Here is a 23,833-nt window from a genome sequence, read left to right as displayed (position 1 = left end):
CAACATGGGATACTGGTGTCATTCTGATGTGATCTGATAGGTTTGTTATGCCTCCTTTCATTGAATGTAGTGAAAGGGCGCTGTCCATGGTGCTTCTCTTTTTGTTGGCAGTGTGTAGTCTCTGTAGCTTCCTGCAGTGATTGAAAGTCATATGGCTACACTCTTAAATTAAATACTAATTTTCTTTCTGGACATATTGAATTATTTGTACTCTATAAAATAGCTTGATTAGCCATCTAAATATTCAGTTGTAGGGTTACCACACTCCGGATGTAAAAACACACGTTTCATCCCGATCACTGATGTAATTCGTAATGTTGACATTATATGACTTTGTCATGCACTGGATTTTATTTGCTTACCGCTCATTCACCACATGATGTCGCTGGAGACCGTAGACATGAATGTGTGTGTATAGCCTATCCAAAACTCCTCCCTGGATGGGAAAAAATGAAATCGTCATCGACCATTAGTACACCCGCGGAAGGCGCTGTGACGAGAAGGGCAGGAGCTTCCACACAATTACATTTCTTTGAACGGAAATATCTGGACTGAGGATAAATGATCGACGGGGTTCAGTTGTTGCATCAACAATGTATATCCGAGGACAAAAGGAATACGTCTGGATTCACATTGTTGTGTTCCTTTGTCTCTGTGGTCGGTCTGCTTCGCAGTTATCCTACTCGATTTCCGAGGAGGTGAACAAAGGCACCGTAGTGGGGAATATTGCAAAGGATTTAAACCTCAATGTACATGAACTGGAGACCAGGGATCTACGTATTGTTTCCAGTTACAGTAAGAAATATTTTGACGTGAATTTGCGCACCGGGAACATTTTTGTTGATGAGAGAATAGACAGAGAGGAGCTTTGTCCGAATGTGGTGAAATGCTCGTTAAAAATTCAAGCCGTTTTAAACAACCCAATGACTGCACACCGCATAGAGGTTAATGTTTTAGATATAAACGATAATTCGCCTGCTTTTATTGAGAACACGTATTCTCTGAATATTTCTGAATCATCTTTAACTGGAGAACGGTATCTTCTCCCCATAGCAGTAGACGCAGACATAGGCAGTCATTCCGTGAAGACGTACAAGCTGAGCCAGAATGAACATTTCTCGCTTGATGTGCAGAGCGGTGGAGAACACGGTGTGTCTGCTGAGTTAGTGCTGCAGAAAGCTTTAGACAGAGAGAAACAGTCCGTGATCACTCTTGTCTTTACCGCTGTAGATGGAGGTAAACCTCCTAGATCGGGTTCATTACAAATACATGTTAATGTTGAAGATGCCAATGATAATATACCCACTTTTAGCAAATCTCTTTATAAGGCACGTGTGCATGAAAATGTTGCACCCGGAACGGTGGTGATAAAGTTAAATGCAACAGATTTAGACGAGGGCATGAACAGTAAGATCCTGTATTCATTGATAAAACGAGGAAATATCGATCCGTCAAATATGTTTCATCTAAATTCAGAAACGGGTGAAATCACTGTGAGGGGAACATTAGACTATGAAGAGACGCCTGCGTATGAGGTCAGAGTTCAGGCAAAGGATCAAGGCTTTTCTCCTAAGAGTACTCACACAAAACTATTGATAGAGATAATTGATGTGAATGACAATGCCCCAGAAATATCCGTGACGTCACTCATGACCCCAGTTAAAGAAGACGCAGAATTGGGGACAATAGTTGCTTTGGTTACAGTCAGTGATAAAGATGGGGGGAACAATGGTATAACTAACTGTAAGGTAGTGGGGTCTGTTCCCTTTAAACTCAAGTCCAACTACAAAAATGACTATTCATTAGTCGTAGATGGACCACTGGACAGAGAAAACACTTCTCTGTACAATGTCACTATTACAGCCACAGATGAGGGAAGTCCACCTCTGTCCAGTATCAGGGTCATTACTGTTCATGTTTCTGATGTCAATGATAATGCACCTCGCTTCATGGAGCCTGTGATCAATGTTTATGTTAAAGAGAACAGTCCTGTTGGCTCTGTTATTCATACAATAAATGCCTTTGATCCTGATTTGGACAGTAATGCAAAACTGACTTACAAATTGTTAGATGCTAATCCAAAAAATACTCCCGTCTCATCCATTGTAAACATAAACTCAGAGACTGGAGATATAGTCAGCCTGCAGTCTTTTAACTATGAGGAGTTGAAAACGTTTCAGTTTAAAGTTCAGGCCACAGACTCTGGTGTTCCTCCGCTCAGCAGCAACGTGACTGTCAATGTTTTAATCCTGGATGAAAATGACAATAATCCAACAATTCTCGCGCCATATTCTGAGCACGGCTCCGTTAACAGTGAGAGCATCCCCTATTCTGCTGAAGCGGGATACTTTGTGGCAAAGATCAGGGCTGTAGACGCAGACTCTGGATACAATGCGCTGCTCTCTTATCACCTCTCTGAGCCCAAAGGAAACAACCTCTTCCGCATCGGAACCAGCACCGGAGAAATCAGGACTAAGAGGAGAATGAGTGACAATGACCTGAAAACTCACCCCTTGCTGGTGTTGGTGTCTGATAACGGAGAACCCTCCCTGTCAGCTACTGTGTCTATTGAGGTGGTGGTGGTTGAGAGCACAGCTGACATCCAGACTCAGTTCAGACATGTGCCCATAAAGGAGGACAGCTTCTCTGCGCTGAACCTGTATCTGCTGATTGCCATTGTGGCGGTGTCAGTCGTCTTTCTGCTCAGCCTCATCAGTTTAATAGCTGTCAAATGCCACAGGACAGACGGCACTTTCAGCAGGTACAGCGCCCCAATGATCACCACCCACCCTGACGGGAGCTGGTCTTACTCCAAAGCTACTCAGCAGTATGACGTGTGTTTCAGCTCAGACACACTCAAGAGTGATGTAGTGGTTTTCCCCGCACCGTTTCCGCCAGTAGACGCTGAGCTGATCAGTATTAATGGAGGAGACACTTTTACCAGAACTCAGACTTTACCTAACAAAGAAAAGGTGAGTTGATTGCAGCCCGTAACTCCTCCTTCCTTGCTTTCACATACATGACTTGCAAACTTGGTAGAATCTCAGAAATTCCTAGTTAAGAATATCTCAATATAACACAAAAGACATTTACACACTGTGTATTTAAACAAATAACAGGTTTGCCCAAGTTGGAAAATAGCATCATGTCCTGGAGGTATGTTTGTAGGGTGGTCTCTGTGGTACTGAAAAGATACTAGTGTCTTTTTTTGTCCTCTTGGGCTCTCAATCCATAAACTCTACCGTGACTTATGCTATCTGTCTTTTCGTCCGTCATAGGCTGTGAATTGGTAAATTATTAATGCTTGAAAATCAGTTTATTTCCTTTTAATATGGAAAATACTGTTGATGCATTTGAACTCATAAGAGTTTGATGTACCTTTTCTGTGTTACATTGTTCTCATAAATCACTGTTGTTTCAGTAATCTGTGACTATTTGTCTTAACCCTGTTACAAAACTAGTTCAAGCAACTTTTAGTTTAAGTCCATGTAACGCCTTCAGGTACACAATATATTACATGTGTTGCAATGTGTGACAAATGTGTTTTTCAACTATTTCAATATCCAAAATGTAACGCGTGGGGTCGCTGATGACCACACGTTTGTGGGAGCTCGGAGTTTTCAGTCTCCTCCTTTCCGTGTGAAACGTCAGCAGACTGCGAGTGCTTTGTGAGAGGAGCACGAGTGGCGATGAAAATGCGAGGACCGGAGTAGAAAGGATTAAAAATGCTGGCCGATCCACTGGCGTTTTATGGATGAATATATTTTGCATCGCGTCATTTTCTTTGAAAGCAGTGATGGGCGGTGGAAGGAATAACGGAATACTGTGTTTGCTGTTCGTCTTGTTTTTGTCTGACTGGTCGGCGGCTCAGATATCCTACTCTGTTTCCGAGGAGGTGGACAAAGGGACTGTGGTGGGGAATCTCGCAAAGGATTTAAATGTCAATGTTCGAGACCTGCAAACGAGGAATCTAAATACCGTGTCTGGGTACAGTAAGAAATATTTTGATGTGAATTTTAAGACGGGGGATCTTTATGTTAATGAGCGAATAGACCGCGAGGAGCTTTGTCCAAACACGGTAAAATGCACGCTTAACTTCGAGGCTATACTGAGTAATCCTATGGTACTCCACCGCATTGAAGTAGTAATTGCTGATGTAAATGACCACGCACCTGCCTTCGTAGAGAAGTCATTTTCACTCAACATATCTGAATCATCGCCTACGGGTGAACACTTTTTGCTTCCCCTGGCTCTTGATGCAGACACTGGGAGCAATTCAGTAAAGACTTACAGGCTCAGTCAAAATGAATACTTCTCCCTAGATGTGCAAAGCGGAGGAGAACACAGTGCATCTGCTGAATTGGTGCTGCAGAAAGCTTTAGATCGTGAAAAACAAGCTGTTATTAAACTAACGTTGACCGCTGTAGATGGAGGAAAGCCTCCTAAAGCCGGAACTTTAAACATACATGTAAATGTTTTGGATGTCAATGATAACACGCCGTCATTTAGTAAAACACTATACAAAGCACGGGTAAATGAAAATGCGACAGCTGGATCATTAGTGATTCAGCTGAGTGCCACAGATTTAGACGAAGGAGACAACGGGAGGCTCACGTATTCTTTTGTTAAGCGTGGAAACTTCAACCCTGCAGATGTGTTTTTTATTAATGCAGAAACTGGGGAGATCACAGTGAAGGGTAATTTGGATTACGAAGCACAGCCAGCATATGAAATTCACGTTCAAGCAACAGACCACGGGGGTTCTCCTCGGAAGGCAAATGGAAAGCTGCTGGTGGAGGTAGCTGATGTGAACGACAATGCCCCGGAGATAGTGGTGACGTCACTCATGAACCCGGTTAAAGAAGATGCTGAAATAGGGAGCGTTGTCGCTTTAGTGACGGTGACTGATAAAGATGGAGGGAAAAACGGTCAGACTCATTGTAAACTCATTGGCTCTGCACCCTTTAAGCTAACTTCCAATTATAAAAATTATTACTCTTTAGTTGTAGATGGACCCCTCGATAGAGAAAGATTCTCTTCTTACAGCGTCACGATTACGGCTGTTGATGAAGGGACCCCGCCTCTATCCAGCACCAGTGTTATAAGTGTTCAGGTTTCTGATGTCAATGATAACCCGCCTCGTTTCCTTGAACCCGTGATTAATATTTATGTTAAAGAAAACAGTGCCGTTGGAGCTTCTATATATACGATAACTGCAGTCGATCCTGATATAAATGAAAACGCCAAGGTAGCGTACTCATTACATGGAGATTCAAAAAGCATTCCTATTACTTCAGTTGTGAACATCAACTCAGAGACTGGAGATATAGTCAGCCTGCAGTCTTTTAACTATGAGGAGTTAAAAACGTTTCAGTTTAAAGTTCAGGCCACAGACTCTGGTGTTCCTCCGCTCAGCAGCAACGTGACCGTCAACATTTTAATCCTGGATGAAAATGACAATAATCCAACAATTCTCGCGCCATATTCTGAGCACGGCTCCGTTAACAGTGAGAGCATCCCCTATTCTGCTGAAGCGGGATACTTTGTGGCAAAGATCAGGGCTGTAGACGCAGACTCTGGATACAATGCGCTGCTCTCTTATCACCTCTCTGAGCCCAAAGGAAACAACCTCTTCCGCATCGGAACCAGCACCGGAGAAATCAGGACTAAGAGGAGAATGAGTGACAATGACCTGAAAACTCACCCCTTGCTGGTGTTGGTGTCTGATAACGGAGAACCCTCCCTGTCAGCTACTGTGTCTATTGAGGTGGTGGTGGTTGAGAGCACAGCTGACATCCAGACTCAGTTCAGACATGTGCCCATAAAGGAGGACAACTTCTCGGCGCTGAACCTGTATCTGCTGATCGCCATTGTGTCCGTGTCAGTCATCTTTCTGCTCAGCCTCATCAGTTTAATAGCTGTCAAATGCCACAGGACAGACGGCACTTTCAGCAGGTACAGCGCCCCAATGATCACCACCCACCCTGACGGGAGCTGGTCTTACTCCAAAGCTACTCAGCAGTATGACGTGTGTTTCAGCTCAGACACACTCAAGAGTGATGTAGTGGTTTTCCCCGCACCGTTTCCGCCTGTAGATGCTGAGCTGATCAGTATTAATGGAGGAGACACTTTTACCAGAACTCAGACTTTACCTAACAAAGAAAAGGTGAGTTGTTTGCAACCTAGGAGTACATTTCTTTATGATGACTGCGTCATTTCACACTGAAAGACGCGCTAGGTCATCAGATCAAACTTTGGTTAATTTCAACATCTATTTACTTTTCGTGTGTATGCTTGTGAAAACATCTTAATACAAAGAAGCACTTTGGGGCATGCCAGTGTAAATCATCAATACCTGACAGGTCCTGAGAAAAGCCATTCACTAGTATGATGCTGGATGTTGTTGAAATTGTGTGGAATATTCCTCCAAACTGAATAATAGTATTTAATATAACATTTCGAGCAGAGAAGTCATTGATCAAGTTAGATCTGTGGTATACTGCTGACCGGCAGGGGCGCTGTCCATGGTGCTGAACGCTGGATAGTGTTTCTTTCCCCTCGTGCATGAAAAAAGGCTGCTGTGCCTTTAAATTATTTCTGATTTAATAACAGACTATGCATTGCTTCTTTAATATGTTTTGCGCTGGTAACACACACCTGATTAGTCTTACTTACGCACCAGAAACTGCGTTGTGTTGTGAACGAGTTTGGGTATGATATTCAACTTAAATAGATTTTCCCACTGCTTTGACCTTCTGCACAAATACAGACTTTTTTAAGTATAGAATATCCATGTATTTTTATATTAGCACCAAAGTAACGGCTGGTGTCGCTCGAGACCACGATATTTGTGTGGCTCCTTTTTCCCCTGGACTCCTCCTCTCCGTACGAAGCAGGAGTCCAGTGCTTTGTCAGGAAATACACAAATGGTCACAGCACGGCGAGGGCTTCATCTATTGTTCACCTAAAGTGTGGACATGTTCGAAAATGATTATTTCTTTCATTCTATAGCCGCGATGGGACGTGGAGGACTAACAGTCACGATCTGGATACAAATAATATCTTTGCTTTGTCTGTGTGACGGCTCCACGGCGCAGCTCTCCTTCTCCGTTTCCGAGGAGGTTGACAAAGGAACGGTAGTGGGAAACCTCGCCAAGGATTTACAGATTAATGTACACGATTTGGAAAAACGGGAGCTACGAGTTGTATCTGGGAATTCTAGGAAATATTTCGACGTGGATTTAAAAAGCGGTGTTCTATTTGTTTGCGATAGGATTGATCGTGAAGAGCTCTGTCCGAATACGGCAAAATGTTCCCTGAATACAGAAGCCATTCTGAGCCACCCCACGCATCTGCATCGCATAGAGGTACAGATTATTGATATTAACGACAATGCGCCATCTTTTCGTGAAAAGGAGAAGACTTTTAATATCTCTGAATCTTCTTTCACCGGGGAGAGATATCTGCTGCCTATGGCGAATGACGCAGACACAGGCAGTAACTCGGTAAAGAGCTACAAGCTGAGTCCAAATGAGTATTTCTCATTGGACGTGCAGAGCGGCGGACAACACAGCGAGTCTGCTGAGCTGGTGTTGCAGAAATCTTTAGACAGAGAGAAACAGTCTGTTATTCACCTTACTTTAACTGCTCTGGACGGAGGAAAACCTGCCCGGTCAGGGACATTGGAAATAGTCGTATATGTCATGGATATAAATGACAATGCTCCAGTGTTTAGTCAACCTTTGTATAAGGCTCAGGTCACTGAAAATGCTCCATTTCAGACACCCATAGTGACTGTAACTGCTACAGACTTAGATGAAGGAATAAATGGTGAGATTGTGTTTTCATTTATTGAGAGAGGAAATTTCAATCCTGAAGCTTTGTTCTCAATAAACCCAGACACAGGAGAAATTACTGTAAAGGGGAAAGTAGACTATGAAGAGAATACAGCATATGATATCCGTGTACAGGCAAGAGATAAAGGTACCCCTTCTCGAAGCGTGCATGGTAAAGTGTTAGTGGAAGTAACTGATGTTAATGACAATATACCTGAAATCATTATAACTTCTCTTATGAGCCCAGTTAAAGAGGACGCTGTGGTAGGTACAGTGGTCGCTTTGGTGACTGTGACTGACAAGGATGGGGGTAAAAATGGTCTTACTAGTGCTAAAATTCTTGGATTTGTGCCATTTAATCTCAAGCTAAACTACAAAAATTATTATTCATTAACAGTCGATGGACCCCTTGACAGGGAGAGCGTTTCTCAATATAATGTCACCATCATAGCCACTGATGAAGGCACACCTCCTCTTTCTAGCACCAGTGTTATTCCTGTTCACATTTCTGATGTGAATGACAACGCCCCATTATTCTCAGAGCCTGTGATTAATGTATATGTGAATGAGAACAGTGCAGTGGGAGCTACTATCTTTACTATAACAGCAGTTGATCCTGATGTAGAAGAAAACGCAAGGGTAACATATTCATTATTAGACGGCATTTCGAAAACTATTCCACTAACTTCTCTTGTGACCATTAACTCAGAAACAGGAAGTATAGTCAGTCTGCAGTCTTTTAACTATGAGGAGTTGAAAACGTTTCAGTTTAAAGTTCAGGCCACAGACTCTGGTGTTCCTCCGCTCAGTAGCAACGTAACTGTCAACGTTTTAATTCTGGATGAAAATGACAATAATCCAACAATTCTCGCGCCATATTCTGAGCACGGCTCCGTTAACAGTGAGAGCATCCCCTATTCTGCTGAAGCGGGATACTTTGTGGCAAAGATCAGGGCTGTAGACACAGACTCTGGATACAATGCGCTGCTCTCTTATCACCTCTCTGAGCCCAAAGGAAACAACCTCTTCCGCATCGGAACCAGCACCGGAGAAATCAGGACTAAGAGGAGAATGAGTGACAATGACCTGAAAACTCACCCCTTGCTGGTGTTGGTGTCTGATAACGGAGAACCCTCCCTGTCAGCTACTGTGTCTATTGAGGTGGTGGTGGTTGAGAGCACAGCTGACATCCAGACTCAGTTCAGACATGTGCCCATAAAGGAGGACAGCTTCTCTGCGCTGAACCTCTATCTGCTGATCGCCATTGTGTCCGTGTCAGTCATCTTTCTGCTCAGCCTCATCAGTTTAATAGCTGTCAAATGCCACAGGACAGACGGCACTTTCAGCAGGTACAGCGCCCCAATGATCACCACCCACCCTGACGGGAGCTGGTCTTACTCCAAAGCTACTCAGCAGTATGACGTGTGTTTCAGCTCAGACACACTCAAGAGTGACGTAGTGGTTTTCCCCGCACCGTTTCCACCTGTAGATGCTGAGCTGATCAGTATTAACGGAGGAGACACTTTTACCAGAACTCAGACTTTACCTAATAAAGAAAAGGTAAGGGCAATGACATAAAAAAACACAGGGCTGCGATTGATTCAAATATTAACTTTTTCACATAATGTGATTTGACTCCTAAAGAACCTGACCATTTGAAGACTAGAAAGAAAATAAGTCATTGACATTTGACATTTATGCAGTTGTGTGTGATCAATCTTCTTATTAGGTCAATTTAAGATTATTCATTTGTACCATTATTGTAGGGGTTACACGTTTAAAATGTTGTCATTGTAATTTGTTCTTCTGTGACCTGTTGGTCATTTACTTTAGCCCTTGTTCACCATGCAACACTTCTGGACTTTGCAACACATTTTTTTTATATTCAGCCTCTTACTCAAAACTCTTTAAATATGTTTATTAAGGCCCACCCATTCTTGCTGGAATGCCAGGTGATTGTGTTAATTGCTTTTCATTTGTGTTTAAAAAAAAAAAGAAGTGGAGATCTAATATCTTAAATTAAGCTTCAGATGCAATATTTCATTCTTTCTTTTAATCCTTTCTTGCTTCTGACTTTAAAATTGCCACAAGATGTCGCTATCGGCCCACAGAGTCAAAACACTTCTTTTCTGTGTAACGCTCCTCCCTTTTCGTTTAATAGAGAGGTTTGCAATTCTTTGTTCGCCGTGGCAGTACAGAACACCCTTGCTGTATTAAGGAGCTCAGATTTGGATGTATAATTCTTAAACAATGTTATCGCTGGAGTGAAATTCTCGACCTAACTGGTATAGCAGGCTGTGGACAGGATGCACCAAGGGAGTATTTTCAGGCACTGGATTTATTTTTTGTTCTATGTATCTCACATATGGAGACTCGCAGCAGCACAGATTGTGTATTCTGTTACGGAGGAATCGAGCCCAGGCACCAGTGTGGGGAATTTGGCGAAAGACTTGCATCTAGATGTACAGGAATTGGAATCTCGGGGTTTTCAGATTTCAGGACCTAATACGAGATATTTCGAAACAAATGCTAAGACTGGGATACTTTTGGTGAAAGACAGAATAGACCGAGAGGAGCTCTGCTCTCGTAATGTGAAGTGTTCTCTGGAAGTGGAAGCCATTGTGAACTCCCCGCTGAATCTCTATCGCTTTGAGGTTAAGATTGTGGATATAAACGACAACGCACCCTCTTTTCGGATACCGGGGATTGTGTTGAACGTGTCCGAGTCGGCTTTTCCTGGTGAAAGATTTGCACTACCAAAGGCCCTCGATGCAGATGTCGGCGGTTATTCTGTCAAGAGCTACAAGCTGAGTCAAAATGAGCATTTCACTCTGGATGTACAGAATGGTGGAGAGCCGAGTATGTCGGCTGAAATGGTGCTTCAGAAAGCCTTAGACCGCGAAAAACAGCCTATTATCAAACTAACACTGACAGCTGTAGATGGAGGTAAACCTCCTAAATCAGGCACGTTACATATCACCGTTAATGTGCAAGATGTAAATGATAATATTCCGATTTTTGACAAGCCGCTGTACAAAGCCACAGTGCTCGAGAACACGCCGCATGGTGCAACAGTAATTACGGTGCATGCTCGGGATTTAGATGAGGGTCTTAACGGAGAAATATTGTATTCTTTTATTAACCAAGACAATGATAACGATGTTGATAAATTTGCCATTAATGCCCTAACGGGGGAGATTACGGTAAACGGTGAACTAGACCACGAAAAAAGCAGTGCAGTTGAAATCCGTGTCCAGGCGAAAGACAAAGGACCAAGTCCACGAGCATCTCACTGTAAAGTGCTCGTTGAAATCACGGATGTTAATGATAATCCACCCGAAATATCAGTGACATCTTTAGTCAACGTAGTGAGGGAAGATGCACCTCTGGACACAATGGTCGGACTTATAACAGTGAGAGATAGCGACGCAGATAAAAATGGAGTTGTTCAGGTTAGGATAGTTGATCCGGTGCCATTTACAATCAAAAACACATATAAAAATCATTATTCTTTGGTCGTAGATGGAACTCTGGACAGAGAGCGAGCTTCTCAATATAATGTAACAATAACAGCGACTGACGAAGGGACCCCGCCTCTCTCCGGTACAAGCGTTATTACAGTCCACGTGTCTGACGTCAATGACAATGCACCTCGCTTTAAAGAGCCTGTAATAAACATTTTCGTCAAAGAGAACAGTCCTGTGGGCGCTGTTATCTATACTTTAACTGCAGATGACCCGGATGTAGACGAAAATGCAAAGGTAACGTTTTCAGTAATCAATAACAATCCAAAAAACAATATAATAGGGTCAGTTATAAACGTCAACTCAGAGACTGGAGATATAGTCAGCCTGCAGTCTTTTAACTATGAGGAGTTGAAAACGTTTCAGTTTAAAGTTCAGGCCACAGACTCTGGTGTTCCTCCGCTCAGCAGCAACGTGACTGTCAACGTTTTAATCCTGGATGAAAATGACAATAATCCAACAATTCTCGCGCCATATTCTGAGCACGGTTCCGTTAACAGTGAGAGCATCCCCTATTCTGCTGAAGCGGGATACTTTGTGGCAAAGATCAGGGCTGTAGACGCAGACTCTGGATACAATGCACTGCTCTCTTATCACCTCTCTGAGCCCAAAGGAAACAACCTCTTCCGCATCGGAACCAGCACCGGAGAAATCAGGACTAAGAGGAGAATGAGTGACAATGACCTGAAAACTCACCCCTTGCTGGTGCTGGTATCTGATAACGGAGAACCCTCCCTGTCAGCTACTGTGTCTATTGAGGTGGTGGTGGTTGAGAGCACAGCTGACATCCAGACTCAGTTCAGACATGTGCCCATAAAGGAGGACAGCTTCTCTGCTTTGAACCTGTATCTGCTGATCGCCATTGTGGCGGTGTCAGTCATCTTTCTGCTCAGCCTCATCAGTTTAATAGCTGTCAAATGCCACAGGACAGACGGCACTTTCAGCAGGTACAGCGCCCCAATGATCACCACCCACCCTGACGGGAGCTGGTCTTACTCCAAAGCTACTCAGCAGTATGACGTGTGTTTCAGCTCAGACACACTCAAGAGTGACGTAGTGGTTTTCCCCGCACCGTTTCCGCCTGTAGATGCTGAGCTGATCAGTATAAACGGAGGAGACACTTTTACCAGAACTCAGACTTTACCTAATAAAGAAAAGGTAAGATGTAATCCTCCCCAATGCGTTGATAGACAAAGTTTTGTAATGTTTGTATACATCGTTTTCTCCAGAAGGATTACTGTAGATGGAATGCTCCCTATTATTGGTGTCAGTAGCCTGGTTTCTCTCCATTCTCTGTCTGCATTTGGTAGAAGCGCTATCCATGGTACTGAAATCGCGGTGGCCTGCTGGAGCCTTTATGTCACAATAGTGTGCTCGTTAGTTCACAGAGCACAGCACAAACTGGGTTTGTTGTGCTGCCAAAAGCTATTACTAAAAAAGTGATTTTAATTTTATAGCAACACGTGATAAAGTGAAAATAATAATGAAAATAACTTGTATAATTAAGTGTCTAGAAACCACAACTTGCGAGTAATGTCATGAAAAGCAACAGTCCGGCATTTCAAGCGGCAGAAGACTGACGCTATGTACAAACAACTCTTAAAGGAAAGTGCTTAGTATGACGTCACAGCCTCGGAAATATAACTGTGGCAGTTAAAAAAAAAGATGGAGAATGAATATAATTCCACATATAGGTGTATTGCATATTCATGCAGTGCTGTTGTTGTGCACAAAATTTTCAGACTTAATAGCTTTCTGTTAGCTCAGTGTTGGAATGGTGCTCAGATGCACTAACTGTCATAGAAGTCTACACACATGTTCATCCTCAATATTTATTTATGGTGCTTCGACCAAATCATGAAATTACTGACAGAACATCACACAAAAAACCTGGAGAGGGAAGGCGTACTCAAGTGTGACCAAAGTTATTTCATAAAGTCTGTATCAAAAAATGAAAGGACAAAGTCCACCTGCAACGACTCATTGAAATCTCATATCCCATGTTGCTCAGTCCACTTTAGTCCTCTACTTTGCACTGTCTATATAGCTGCCTATGTTTTGTTGTTTCTCCTCTGTCGTTTATTGTTGTTTGTTTTTTTGCATAACAGGAACTTGCTGAGAACCTGTTTTTAACTGAGCCAGGCCAGTTGTAACTTTAACACACAATGTTATTTTTAATTCCTCTTCTTGATAAAAAAAAAATGTTGGTTAAGTTAGCCAGCTAATATCAGACTTAAAGGAATTCAAAACCTGCTGCAAAAAAACGTATCCATCTTTTGAGTATCAGTTCTTACCGTCAGTAGACAAAATGGTGGTTCCTGAGAAGGTGTAGCTTGTTTCCTCGAAGGACAGATGGGCAACAGGTGTAGTAAGCTAGCAGGTGGTCATCTTGTTCACTGCAGTTAAGATGGATTCTTCTCGCAATCCAGTCGCTGCCAAAAGAGGGGGGATACAGAACTATTATAACGTAAAGCAACTTCTCAAACTACCCATGTAGCCTATCATAATCCACTTCTTCAAAGTTTGTTCCAAATCCTCTAGTTTCCCTACAACACAGCTAGCTAAACACAGTGACCTAACCGTTAGCACTGCTATACCTTACCTATGGCTCCCGAGCTCAGCCTAAATTAGCTTATGCAATAAGTTTAACTACAAGCTAAGCAGGAAATGTCTTGAACAGACTCAACATACACTGCAAAGACAGAAAACATGACTTTGTTCACTTACAGTGGTAGCCATGACAGGTGTCTCTGAATTCCCATGATATTTAAGGCCGTAAAGTAACTTAACGGTCGTATGTTGACAACTTAAACAAACCGGAGATAAGCTGAACTTCGTAGAAACCTGTCAGGCGAAATGAGTCGGTGACATACGGGTGGTATTGTAACAGAAATATAGCTTGGTCCAATTGAGTCCAAAAGATTTCCCGAATGTTAACAACCCATTTAAAAATCCAAGATGGCGTGTCTTCTTCGCTCGCCGGGTGCCGGTCGGAACTGCGCTCAAGGCTGCCGCTAACGACCGGAAGCTGTATTGCTGTCATTCTGATAACAGTTGGCTTTGGCTGTAGCTAAACAAGTGAGGATAACGTCGGACTTAGCATGAGTTGTATTGTTTATAGTGGAAAGAATCGCAGTCCATCTGAGTGAGTATTGATTTCGTTGCTTTACATACGCTTTACATGGACCGTTGACGTCACACGTGCAATTAACGTTTGGTTAATTACAGTCCCTGCCTCAATGTGAATGAGCTCTTGGCAGGTTTGGAAAGCGGAAGTAAACAGAGCTAGTAGTGATAAGCTTTTTGGTGATCTATTGTGACCCAGTTTCTTTCTGTGCTCTTTGAAATCATAAGTCGAGCCTGAAGCTGTTTGTTGTTGTTTTGATTTGCTGTTGTTTAGATGTTTGGCCTACACATTTAATGTGTTGTTTGGTTGCTCCATCCAGTTACAGGTTACACATTTGTACTTGTTTTGCATCCAAGCTGCAGGCTTTCATGTTTCAGTACACTGTCTTACTCTCAAATAAACTAGAACTCCTGATGACATAAGTACAAACAGCTTCATCAGCCTTTCAAAATTTAAATTTTTTAATAGACATGATCACAGGGCAAATCTGCACACATTGCTCTCTCTGTGTGCATGTAGTTAGCTGATTGAGCATTTGCTTAATTTTGATTTTTGTAATATTTGGGTTTTAAAGGCTCTGCACGAGGACCATAATCAACTATGTGACACTGGGGGCAATCAAAGTTTTGATGACCTAGTGCCATTTTAGGGAGCCAGCATATGAAAAAGGACCACACAGGAAAAGTGCATGTGACTTTTTTCATGACATACTAACACTTTACAAAAACTGCATCAGTCGATGGTGACATAGCCTACACAGTACTCACATTACATTCTATTTTTCCACTTTTTAACACATTTGAGAGTAATGAAATCTACAGTACAGCGTTTGACATTGATTGTACCTACCCACAGCAGTCGAGCAACAACTGCTGCAGATGTACAGCAACACCACCTGCACAAACAACAAGCAGAACTGCAATACACTGTAATATTTGGACTAGTGGTAATAATAATGGCAGTTTGTTGGTAGTAATTATTTTTGACAGTGGTGCATGCTTTTGTAGCCTTACTTTTTTTTGTTGCAGATTTTTTTATTAATGTCTTGGGGGGACATTTTGAGCATACTGCCTAGCACAGGGTGTTCCCTCAGCTATTCTGGCTCATTAATTATCAGCTCAGGTTGAATATGCTGCACATATGTGAGGTCACAGTGCATTCATAGACCTTGTTTTTTCAGCATGCATTTTTGACTTGTCATAGCTGGAAAAGCACAAGTGTTGCTAATGACATTAATGATTGGCCTTTTCTGTTCAAGTGTCCTTGTAAACCGTGACAGTGACAGCATATCATACAACATTTACAATATTGTGATGTAGTTTCATATCACAATATCAATAAGTTGCCCAGCACCACCCAAACCCAAAGCAGCTAAATTGAATTTGGCTATTGTAAAATGTATTATTTACACCTGTGTTCATGTCAAAATGAACTGAAAAATTCTTAACGTTTAATTTGTCCCACCTCATCCAGTACAACAGGAAAGTGAGGGAGATCAAGCACAATGTGTGCATGCCCACACTGTGCTCAGAGGAGGTCTGCTTAAGCAAAATAAGTGACATCCCTGCGTAGGTGGATGGGTGTGTAGTGCTTTTTAATTCCCATAGTCCTTTAGCCCTCTCTAATCTGAAATCATCTCTCTCATTGTCTGTTTTTGATATTGCTCACTGTTTCTTGATACACTCTTGCGATTGAATGTGTTTCTCCTGAGATGTTTCCATCTCTTGAGTCACACTTTATCCTTTGTCTCATTGGAGCTTTTAATTCTCTATTGTTTGTACTTGTATTCTACCCGGAGCAATATACTTATTTTGTTGTTTAAGTAATCTTATTTTAGAATCAAGTTGTCTCTAATACAGGCTCATGTTTTCAATTTATTACCCCATGCCCCAATTTTGAATATTATAGCCTGTTAGGAGCTGCACCCCAGGACCCTGGTGTATTGTGAAACACAGTTATACTTTTAAAGGGTAATGTGTAAGAGTGCATATCTAATAATAGATGAACACATGGAGAAAGGGTTAGTTTTTGCCAAGCCATCTTTTTTTTTACTGTCAGTATAAAAGACTAGTGAGCCTGGGAAATTGTGTGCTCCTAGGATGCTTTTTAAATACAGATTTATTTATTAAAATAACATTAATCCTCAAAATTCTGTATTGTACATTTATATCATGCGTTCTGCTTGTAGCTCTCTCTTTATTTCTATTACTTATGCCTGCTCTATGTTCCCAATTCTATTTCTCTGTAATATCAAGACACATACGCAACATGGTATTGTTCATTTCTGGTCTATTCCTTTTTCTCTTCCTCCTCCATGCTGCCAGTCCTCTTTCCCCTCCCCCTCTCCTTCACCAGTCCTCCCTGAGAAGGGGAGCAGCTGAGAGAACTAACAAGGAATTAACGTCCATCTCTGCAGACGTTTGTGCCATCAGCCTGAGAGCGCTGTAAACACGATCTAATATATTCTCAATAAAATCCCTAATGTGTGTCCAGAGTAGGACAGAGGCAACCCTGATCCGCTCATGCTGATGTAGTTTAGGCTCCAGAGGCGCCTCAGCTGTGATTAAATTTGTCAGTTGTTAAATGTAGCTTTTTATGTACATCCATGTGGCATGTATATGATAATTATGTTATCATTGCTCCTAACTGGTGGATTGTGTCTGATATTCTCAGTGAAGCTCACTGCACTCTATGTTGTGGTGAATGTGATGCTTTGAGTCACTCAGACGATGTGACCTCATTTCAGGGAGTGGTCCAGCACAAACAAACGTGGCCTGATCTGTCAAAACTCCGCGCGTTAGGTTGGTTCAGTGTGAAGGAGACTGAACCAGGGCTTTCTGCGCTTTCAAACATACTTTACATATTGCAGGAAATGCGTATGGTCTGTGTGATGCTGTTAAGTGGGTCAGCGTGTGATTTAAAAATGGCAGCGCGCTACATGCGGCATCAGAGTGAGTGTTTGGTTACGGCAGTTGCATCGCTGTCTCCCTGATATATTCTCTGCTGTATGTACACGCTCTCCATACTGTGGGTGCTGAAACAATGCCTGGAGCTGTCCCTGCGTAAAAGTGGTTCAGTATGTGTTCTGTATGCTGCAGCTCTCTGTGAATGTGTGAGAGAGGGGGGGGGAGGGGCAGGTAATTTTCCGCTAGTCGCTGCAGCAGCAGCAGCAGCAGCAGCAGGGAGCTTCAGTACCGATCGAGGTATCAGCTCCGCTCGGCTCAGCTCTCCCCTCCTTCTCTGCTCTGCGGCTGGGCGGGGCCGACAACACCTAATGTCAATCACAGACAAACCAGTTGGGCGGGGCTAAGAGACAGGATGGATGAGGAAGAGAGGCTTTTATCCATGTAACCATCAGGGCATCGTGTGTCTGTGTCCATGTGTCGTGTTCCAGGATTATTTGTGGAGACGCAAGTCTGTGCGTGTGTTTCTCATACGGCTGATACTGCCTGCTGTGGGTGTTATATACAACCGCTGTAATGATAATACATACCTATTGAAGAGCTATTGAGAGAGCTCTGTGGCAGTATACATGATGACTTGGGGGTTGGAGTGTGTATGCATTAAAAGCTTCTAACTCTGCCTCCCCCAGTGCTGCATTAAATTATTGATTGTACAGTACATTATCCTTGTTGAGGCATGCAGCTAAGTGGTTCACAGCTCATAGATTGCAGTCCTACAGCAGAGGCATTCACCTAGGTCATTTTGGTGGAGTGCACAGATGGATCAGACAGATGGACCAGGAGCATGACGTACTAATGTCCTTATCTCGCCAGTTTTAATGCAAGGTGACAGAACAGCAGGGTGCTTAACTAAAAATATATTTATTCCTGTTCTTTATTCATCTCCCTGTCCATCACATACACACACGTCTCATGTAGCACTTCCTGTTTTTCTCCCTTACAAGGGTGTGTCCTTTGTGTGAGTGAGGTTAGCGCTGCTATCTGTGGTTGCCATGGAGACCGTTCTGAAATGATGAACTAGTCTGTTTCCAGGGAGCTGCCAGTATGTACCCGCCCCCACCCAGACATCAGTCCCAGCATGTGCTGTGAAGATGCAAGCAGAAAGGAAACAGGGTGGATACAATAGAGGAAGAAGAAGAGAGAAAGATGCCAACTGAAGATGTGCAGCATCTTGAGCAGAAATGCCAAGTCAGACGAAGGGTAAAGGAAGCGAGCGAGCGAGGGAGAAGTGTGTGAGATTAGAGAATCGTTTCTAAAAAAAAGTGGGAGAGGGTTTATGAGAAAGTCACAACCACAGCGGCGCAGACTCGAGCCTTGAGCATGAGATAGTGAGAAAACTGGAGCTTCCGAGGATGAGATGGACAAAAAAACACATTAAATACATGCCCTGCAGCTGAGTGAGAACATCACAGGCTTACAATTGGTCACAGATAAAAAGGAAGAACTTATCACCACCCCTCCCCTTCTACCCCACTTTCAGCAACCCGTTCTCCATCCTGCTCCCTCTTTAGTGGCATCGGGATGTTGTTGCAGTCATTAGATTAGCTTTGTCATGCTCAGAACCACGGGTTCCATCCTCTCCCATCCGGCAAGTATACAAAGCCAGGGCATCCTAAGAGGGAAGTATCCAAAGCCTGCCTGCGTTTCCTGATAGCTTTGTTCAGTGCCACAACGAGAATCTGTTTGATTTATGCACAGGCTGAACCAGGACAACCAAGGAGCTGTTTAACCCTTACAGGGCCCCAGAGGGAGGGATTTGTGCTGCTTTTAGTTCTCTCATGCCCTTTATTTTTGAAAGCAAGGTACACAAGGGATCAGCGCAAACAAACATACCCAGAGAATGCCTCCTCCACCCGCTTACTGTGCCCACCTGAGTAAAAGGATTGTGGTTACCATGGGACTTTTGTTTCGGGGATTTATTTTAAAAATGGGGAAGTTGTTGTGCAGAGAGAAAAGTATGATGAGGGGAAGGTATGGGAACAGAGTTTTGTCATAGTGTTAGTTCAGAGGGCTTTGCTCTGTGGATACACCATTTTGCACTCGAGTGTGTACATATATGTTAAATTTACAGTCACTGTTTTGATAGATACACACATGCAAAGATAACAGAATGTACTTTCTACCATGCTTTATACTGCTCTTTCTCGTCTCACCTCCGTAGGGTGCCTTGCCTTATATCTTGCTTTATCCATTGCGGTCACTGTATTGAAAACAAGAGATAAAATGACTGCCACTGCAGTCTGACGTCTGTGCCCTCCTTCTTCCTTTCTCTCTCTCTCTCTGTCTCTCTCTTAAACACACACACACTCATGGCTGGGATTATGTTTTAGTGCTCTGGCTTAATGAGAAAGCCTACGTGGATGGGCAGTGGGGCGATGATCACGTGTCCAACCCTTGTACTACCAGTTTAATCCAACAGAGGGACCAATTTCACTGTCTCTCCCACCTCTGCTCCCTCTTGCTCAGTCTGCCTCTCCCACCCATACAGTAGGATTACATTTGCAGTGCTGTTGACATCTGCCTCTTTTCATTTACCGAGGCACAACTCCTTAAATACAGCGACTGTTACTGAAGACACAGTATTGTTGTCATGCATATTTTAGATTTTGGTTTCAATAGAGGACATAACCAAAGGACAGTATTGTTAATTTAACTGGCTGGTTTCAAAATCTCTTTTTTCCTCAAGAACTATATTTTGATTTTTTTCATCCTATGACCACACCTACTAAGGGCAGCTTTAACCTTTTAAAATATGTAATTTGGTAAGATGGTTGTTTAGGATGCTGTTTCTGCTGTCTCTTCTAAGAAAAGGTCTGTTTCTTTGTTTCAGTGCATCTTATTTTATTAAGCTAAATCTGAAAGCACATTTCCTGACACCACAGACACTGCTGCCCACCTACACAACAGCCTGCAGACATTTCCTCTATTTTTCTCGCTCACCTTCTCTTTGAACTAACATGAAGAAAAACAGTATGTGTGCCTTTTAACATACTACCACTAGCAATGTAATCCGTAATACCATGACTACTGTAACATTATGCAAAGTGGTACCAAACCATGGCTTTATGACATTTTGAACAACATGGATTTGAAACCTTGTGGGCTGCAGTTTCTGATTATATACATTAATGATTGTCTTTTCCCTTTCCGTCTAAATGCTTTAAAATAAGGCACATACTGAACATTACCTGTGAACCAGTAGGTGTACTAGTATGACCTCTAAGAGCCTGCATGCGCTTATTCCCTGCAGTCAGTACATCTGATTATCACAGCGCCGGATAGCTGTTTCCTGCCATTTAGGAATGAGAGGAAACAACACCAAAATATGCTCTGACATTCATTCACACAAAATAAGTTTGTCCTTAGATAGCATTTGTGTTTTACACTGCGTGTGTGTGTGTGTGTGTGTGTGTGTGTGTGTGTGTGTGTGTGTGTGTGTGTGTGAGCGTGCATGCCTACAGGCACAAATGCCCTTTAAGTTTGCATGACTGCCTCTGTTTATATATGTGTTGACTGAGGGAGTGATGTAAGGAGTCCTGCTTGATGATAGCCCGGCCGTGACCCAGTTCTCCGTGGATCTCTGCTGTCATCTGACTCACTAAAATGGGGGGGATTCCAGATAACAGACTCTGAGGGGAAGTAATATGAATGGCTTTTAGAGTGGCCGCCTACAGTATTAATGAGGTTGAGTCTTAGTGAAGAGAGTGTTATTAATACGGTGGCCATCTTGCATAATTGATGCAATGGGGGGTGTTAATATTCTGGCTGAGAGAATGAACAAAGAGGGAGTTTCAGTTTTTAAAGTTTAATTCATCTGTCTTCCCCATATCTATCACAGGCCTAGGTGTGTGAAGCCACTGTTTTTTTTTTCACCCTTTAGTTTGCAAAAAGCATGAGCTCTTGTGTTTTCACTTAAGACCCCAGTATGCCCCTCAGCCAGCCCTCAGCTGGACCAGCGGATGTCTGACAGAGACGCAGCTGGAGACTCTCCAGAGTGAGGACAGCAGACGAGAGACGACAGAGGAAAGTGTGAATCTTGAGGGATTAGAAGGGGGAAGGGTTGAGAACACAAAAAAAATCAAATTCAGTTAAATGAATTGATGAGGAAGGGGAACTAAGTTCTGACAACGTGTGTTTTTGAAGACAAGACAAACACCATTAGCCAATTAGCCCTTTGAAATCTGTGTTTGTTGATGCGTAACAGGCGTCTGCTGCAGGTGGAATAATGGTGATAGCTTTATCTGCAGCACCCTTGAGTGAAAAATGAAATAATCCACAGCTCAGCGGCATGCAATTAACGCTGAGACAGATGGGTGTCTTTGAAACAGGTATGAGAGAGCTCTAACATATCCAACACATCGGAAGGGCAGAGGAAAAGAAGGAGGAGAATGACAGAGAGGGGTGCAAAGGTCAGGTGTAAATCCAGCTCTGTGTTTGTTGGTGACGAGATAAACGTCTCTTGTTTTCATTTTTGTGTCATTGCTGAACACGCAGGTCCACATGTCCCACCGGAGAGAATTTGCTAAATGTCACGGTTAGCGTGGCAGACGACATGTGGAACCATCAGAGACCATTAGACCCTGTTGAAAGAAACTGTGTTATCTCTGTTTCTCAGAGGGACAGAGAACTAAATGTCAAATAACGTAACCCTGAAAAAAGTTTTGCAGACACACTATGACGTAATATTATGACTGATAAGTACAACATATAGGGGAGAACGGGGATGGTTGTCACACTTTTTACCATAATAGGAATCCCTCAAAAACTGTATGTTTTATAGATTACCTCTTAATTTGGAATGGGAGCCTAAAATGTCAGGTAGAAATGGAGTGACCTTACTCTCCTCAAGTGTTTCTATTCAAAAGATATTGACTGACAAACATGTCTTTGCACTTGTAACACCCATTGCCATTGTGGGTTATAGTCACACACTATGGGGTTGGTTGTCCCCCGTTTTTTTCAAAGGGGAAAATAAAAAAAGATGGAGGCAATCTTAAAAATGAATATAAAAAGTTACATTTTTAAAATACCACAGCACACCCCCTGCATTGTTAAAACATAAACAGGAAAACAGGAAAAGAATATTTAATATATATTTCTCTCTCCCTTCATATGCCACTTTTCAATGGTAATAATTGTCTTATTATAAACCCACTGCCATGAAAAACACTCCTAAAATGACCCTATTGGTGACCTCTGACCCCAGTTCTGAAAATGTCAGTACCAACATTTTTAACAGCACCCTCTAGGTAGCAAGATCTAATGAATGTGACAACCCACCCTGTTCTCCCCTACACTTTATAATTATACTGTAACTGATAAATCCAAATCCAGTCTATTATAAACGCACTGTTTGTAAGCCTAGAAGGGATTTTTTGTGTAATAATTTGTCTTCCCTCAACGGACATTTGGCTGCTTTTCCAACTCCCCGTTTCGCCACCTCCTCCTCGTCGCCTTGGAGTGTGAAGAGTCACTCTGTATCCACCCATCCACTAGCAGCATCCGAGTGAGTCACTGTCTTCTCCCCGTCTCCCGGGATGCCAAACGCTGTCATCGCCGTGGGCAGATCGGGCGTGGGTGAGAGTGGCAGTGCACCAGGAGAAGAAAAAGATTATGTGGGCAGCGGACGGCTCATCTTGGCCCAGTGGCCGGGGTGAATGGAGAAGGCTCAGGGTCTCACAGGGCCACTTCTTCACAGCATAGAACTTGTTTAGAGAATGCTGATGGATCTCAGCACCTTACTGGGTGCATCATTGTTGCTCCTCAGACTAATTTACACTGATGTTCTTGGTGGCTCTTCAGGATCACTGAACTTCAGTTGCTTGTGTTTTCTGCAGGTGTTGCTCCACTACTGAGATAAAATTGTGTCAAAAGAGCTTTCATCATATTGACTTCAGTGGGGGATAAGGTCTAATCCAATTAACTTGAATCCAATAAATCTGAATTTAATTGAAGTACATGGGGTCTGAGGCTGAAGTAATTAGAGGAATAGCCAGAGCAGGATGATTTGGTTGTTAGTGTCGCCACCTGCTACACTGCACATGCGCTGTTCAGACCGTCTGCAGCGTCAAAACATCTGAGCTGAAGCTCATGATGTGCTCTTACAACCTATGGATTTGTGATGTGATTTGGGAGTTATTAATTAATATACTGGTGATTGCCAAAGGAAACAGCATGTGCAAAATCTAATTTCTGTAGCAAATAGGCTACTGATGTGGTTACTTTTAGATAATAGAGCGCAGTTTATGTGTGCATACTGCCTGCCAGGAGAGTCCAGCTTTGTGTTTTTGCCAGATGTGGAAAGGGGTCACATCTGGAGCATCTTGTCTGTGACCCGGTTAGCGTCGTCACCGGTCATGACATCACGGGCTTTGTGTTTTATGT

The 23,833-nt window shown here is 42.9% G+C and overlaps 1 protein-coding gene across 33 annotated transcripts in view; it reads left to right on the top strand.

Annotated features, from left to right (window-relative positions):
- Nucleotides 1–23,833, top strand: part of LOC125894504 (protocadherin alpha-C2-like) — a 232,042-nt gene that overhangs the window by 180,215 nt on the left and 27,994 nt on the right. For 3 of the 33 annotated variants that reach the window (XM_049585956.1, XM_049585948.1, XM_049585940.1), the window contains exon 2: nt 1,749–2,972. The exons of 26 other annotated variants lie outside the window; for them this stretch is intronic. In XM_049585956.1, coding sequence (XP_049441913.1) covers nt 1,749–2,972 — 1,224 coding nt within the window. Of the gene's footprint in view, nt 1–944; nt 2,973–3,711; nt 6,167–6,953; nt 9,396–10,030; nt 12,518–23,833 lie in introns of those variants that run through there. 4 more of the 33 variants (XM_049585965.1, XM_049585934.1, XM_049585933.1 and 1 more) reach the window with 4 other exon arrangements.

Source organism: Epinephelus fuscoguttatus, linkage group LG9, assembly GCF_011397635.1.
Source record: "Epinephelus fuscoguttatus linkage group LG9, E.fuscoguttatus.final_Chr_v1".
NCBI classification, from domain to species: Eukaryota; Metazoa; Chordata; class Actinopteri; order Perciformes; family Serranidae; genus Epinephelus; species Epinephelus fuscoguttatus.
The sequence above is the reverse complement of the archived record's forward strand: the minus strand, read 5'-3'. Positions and strand labels throughout refer to the sequence as shown.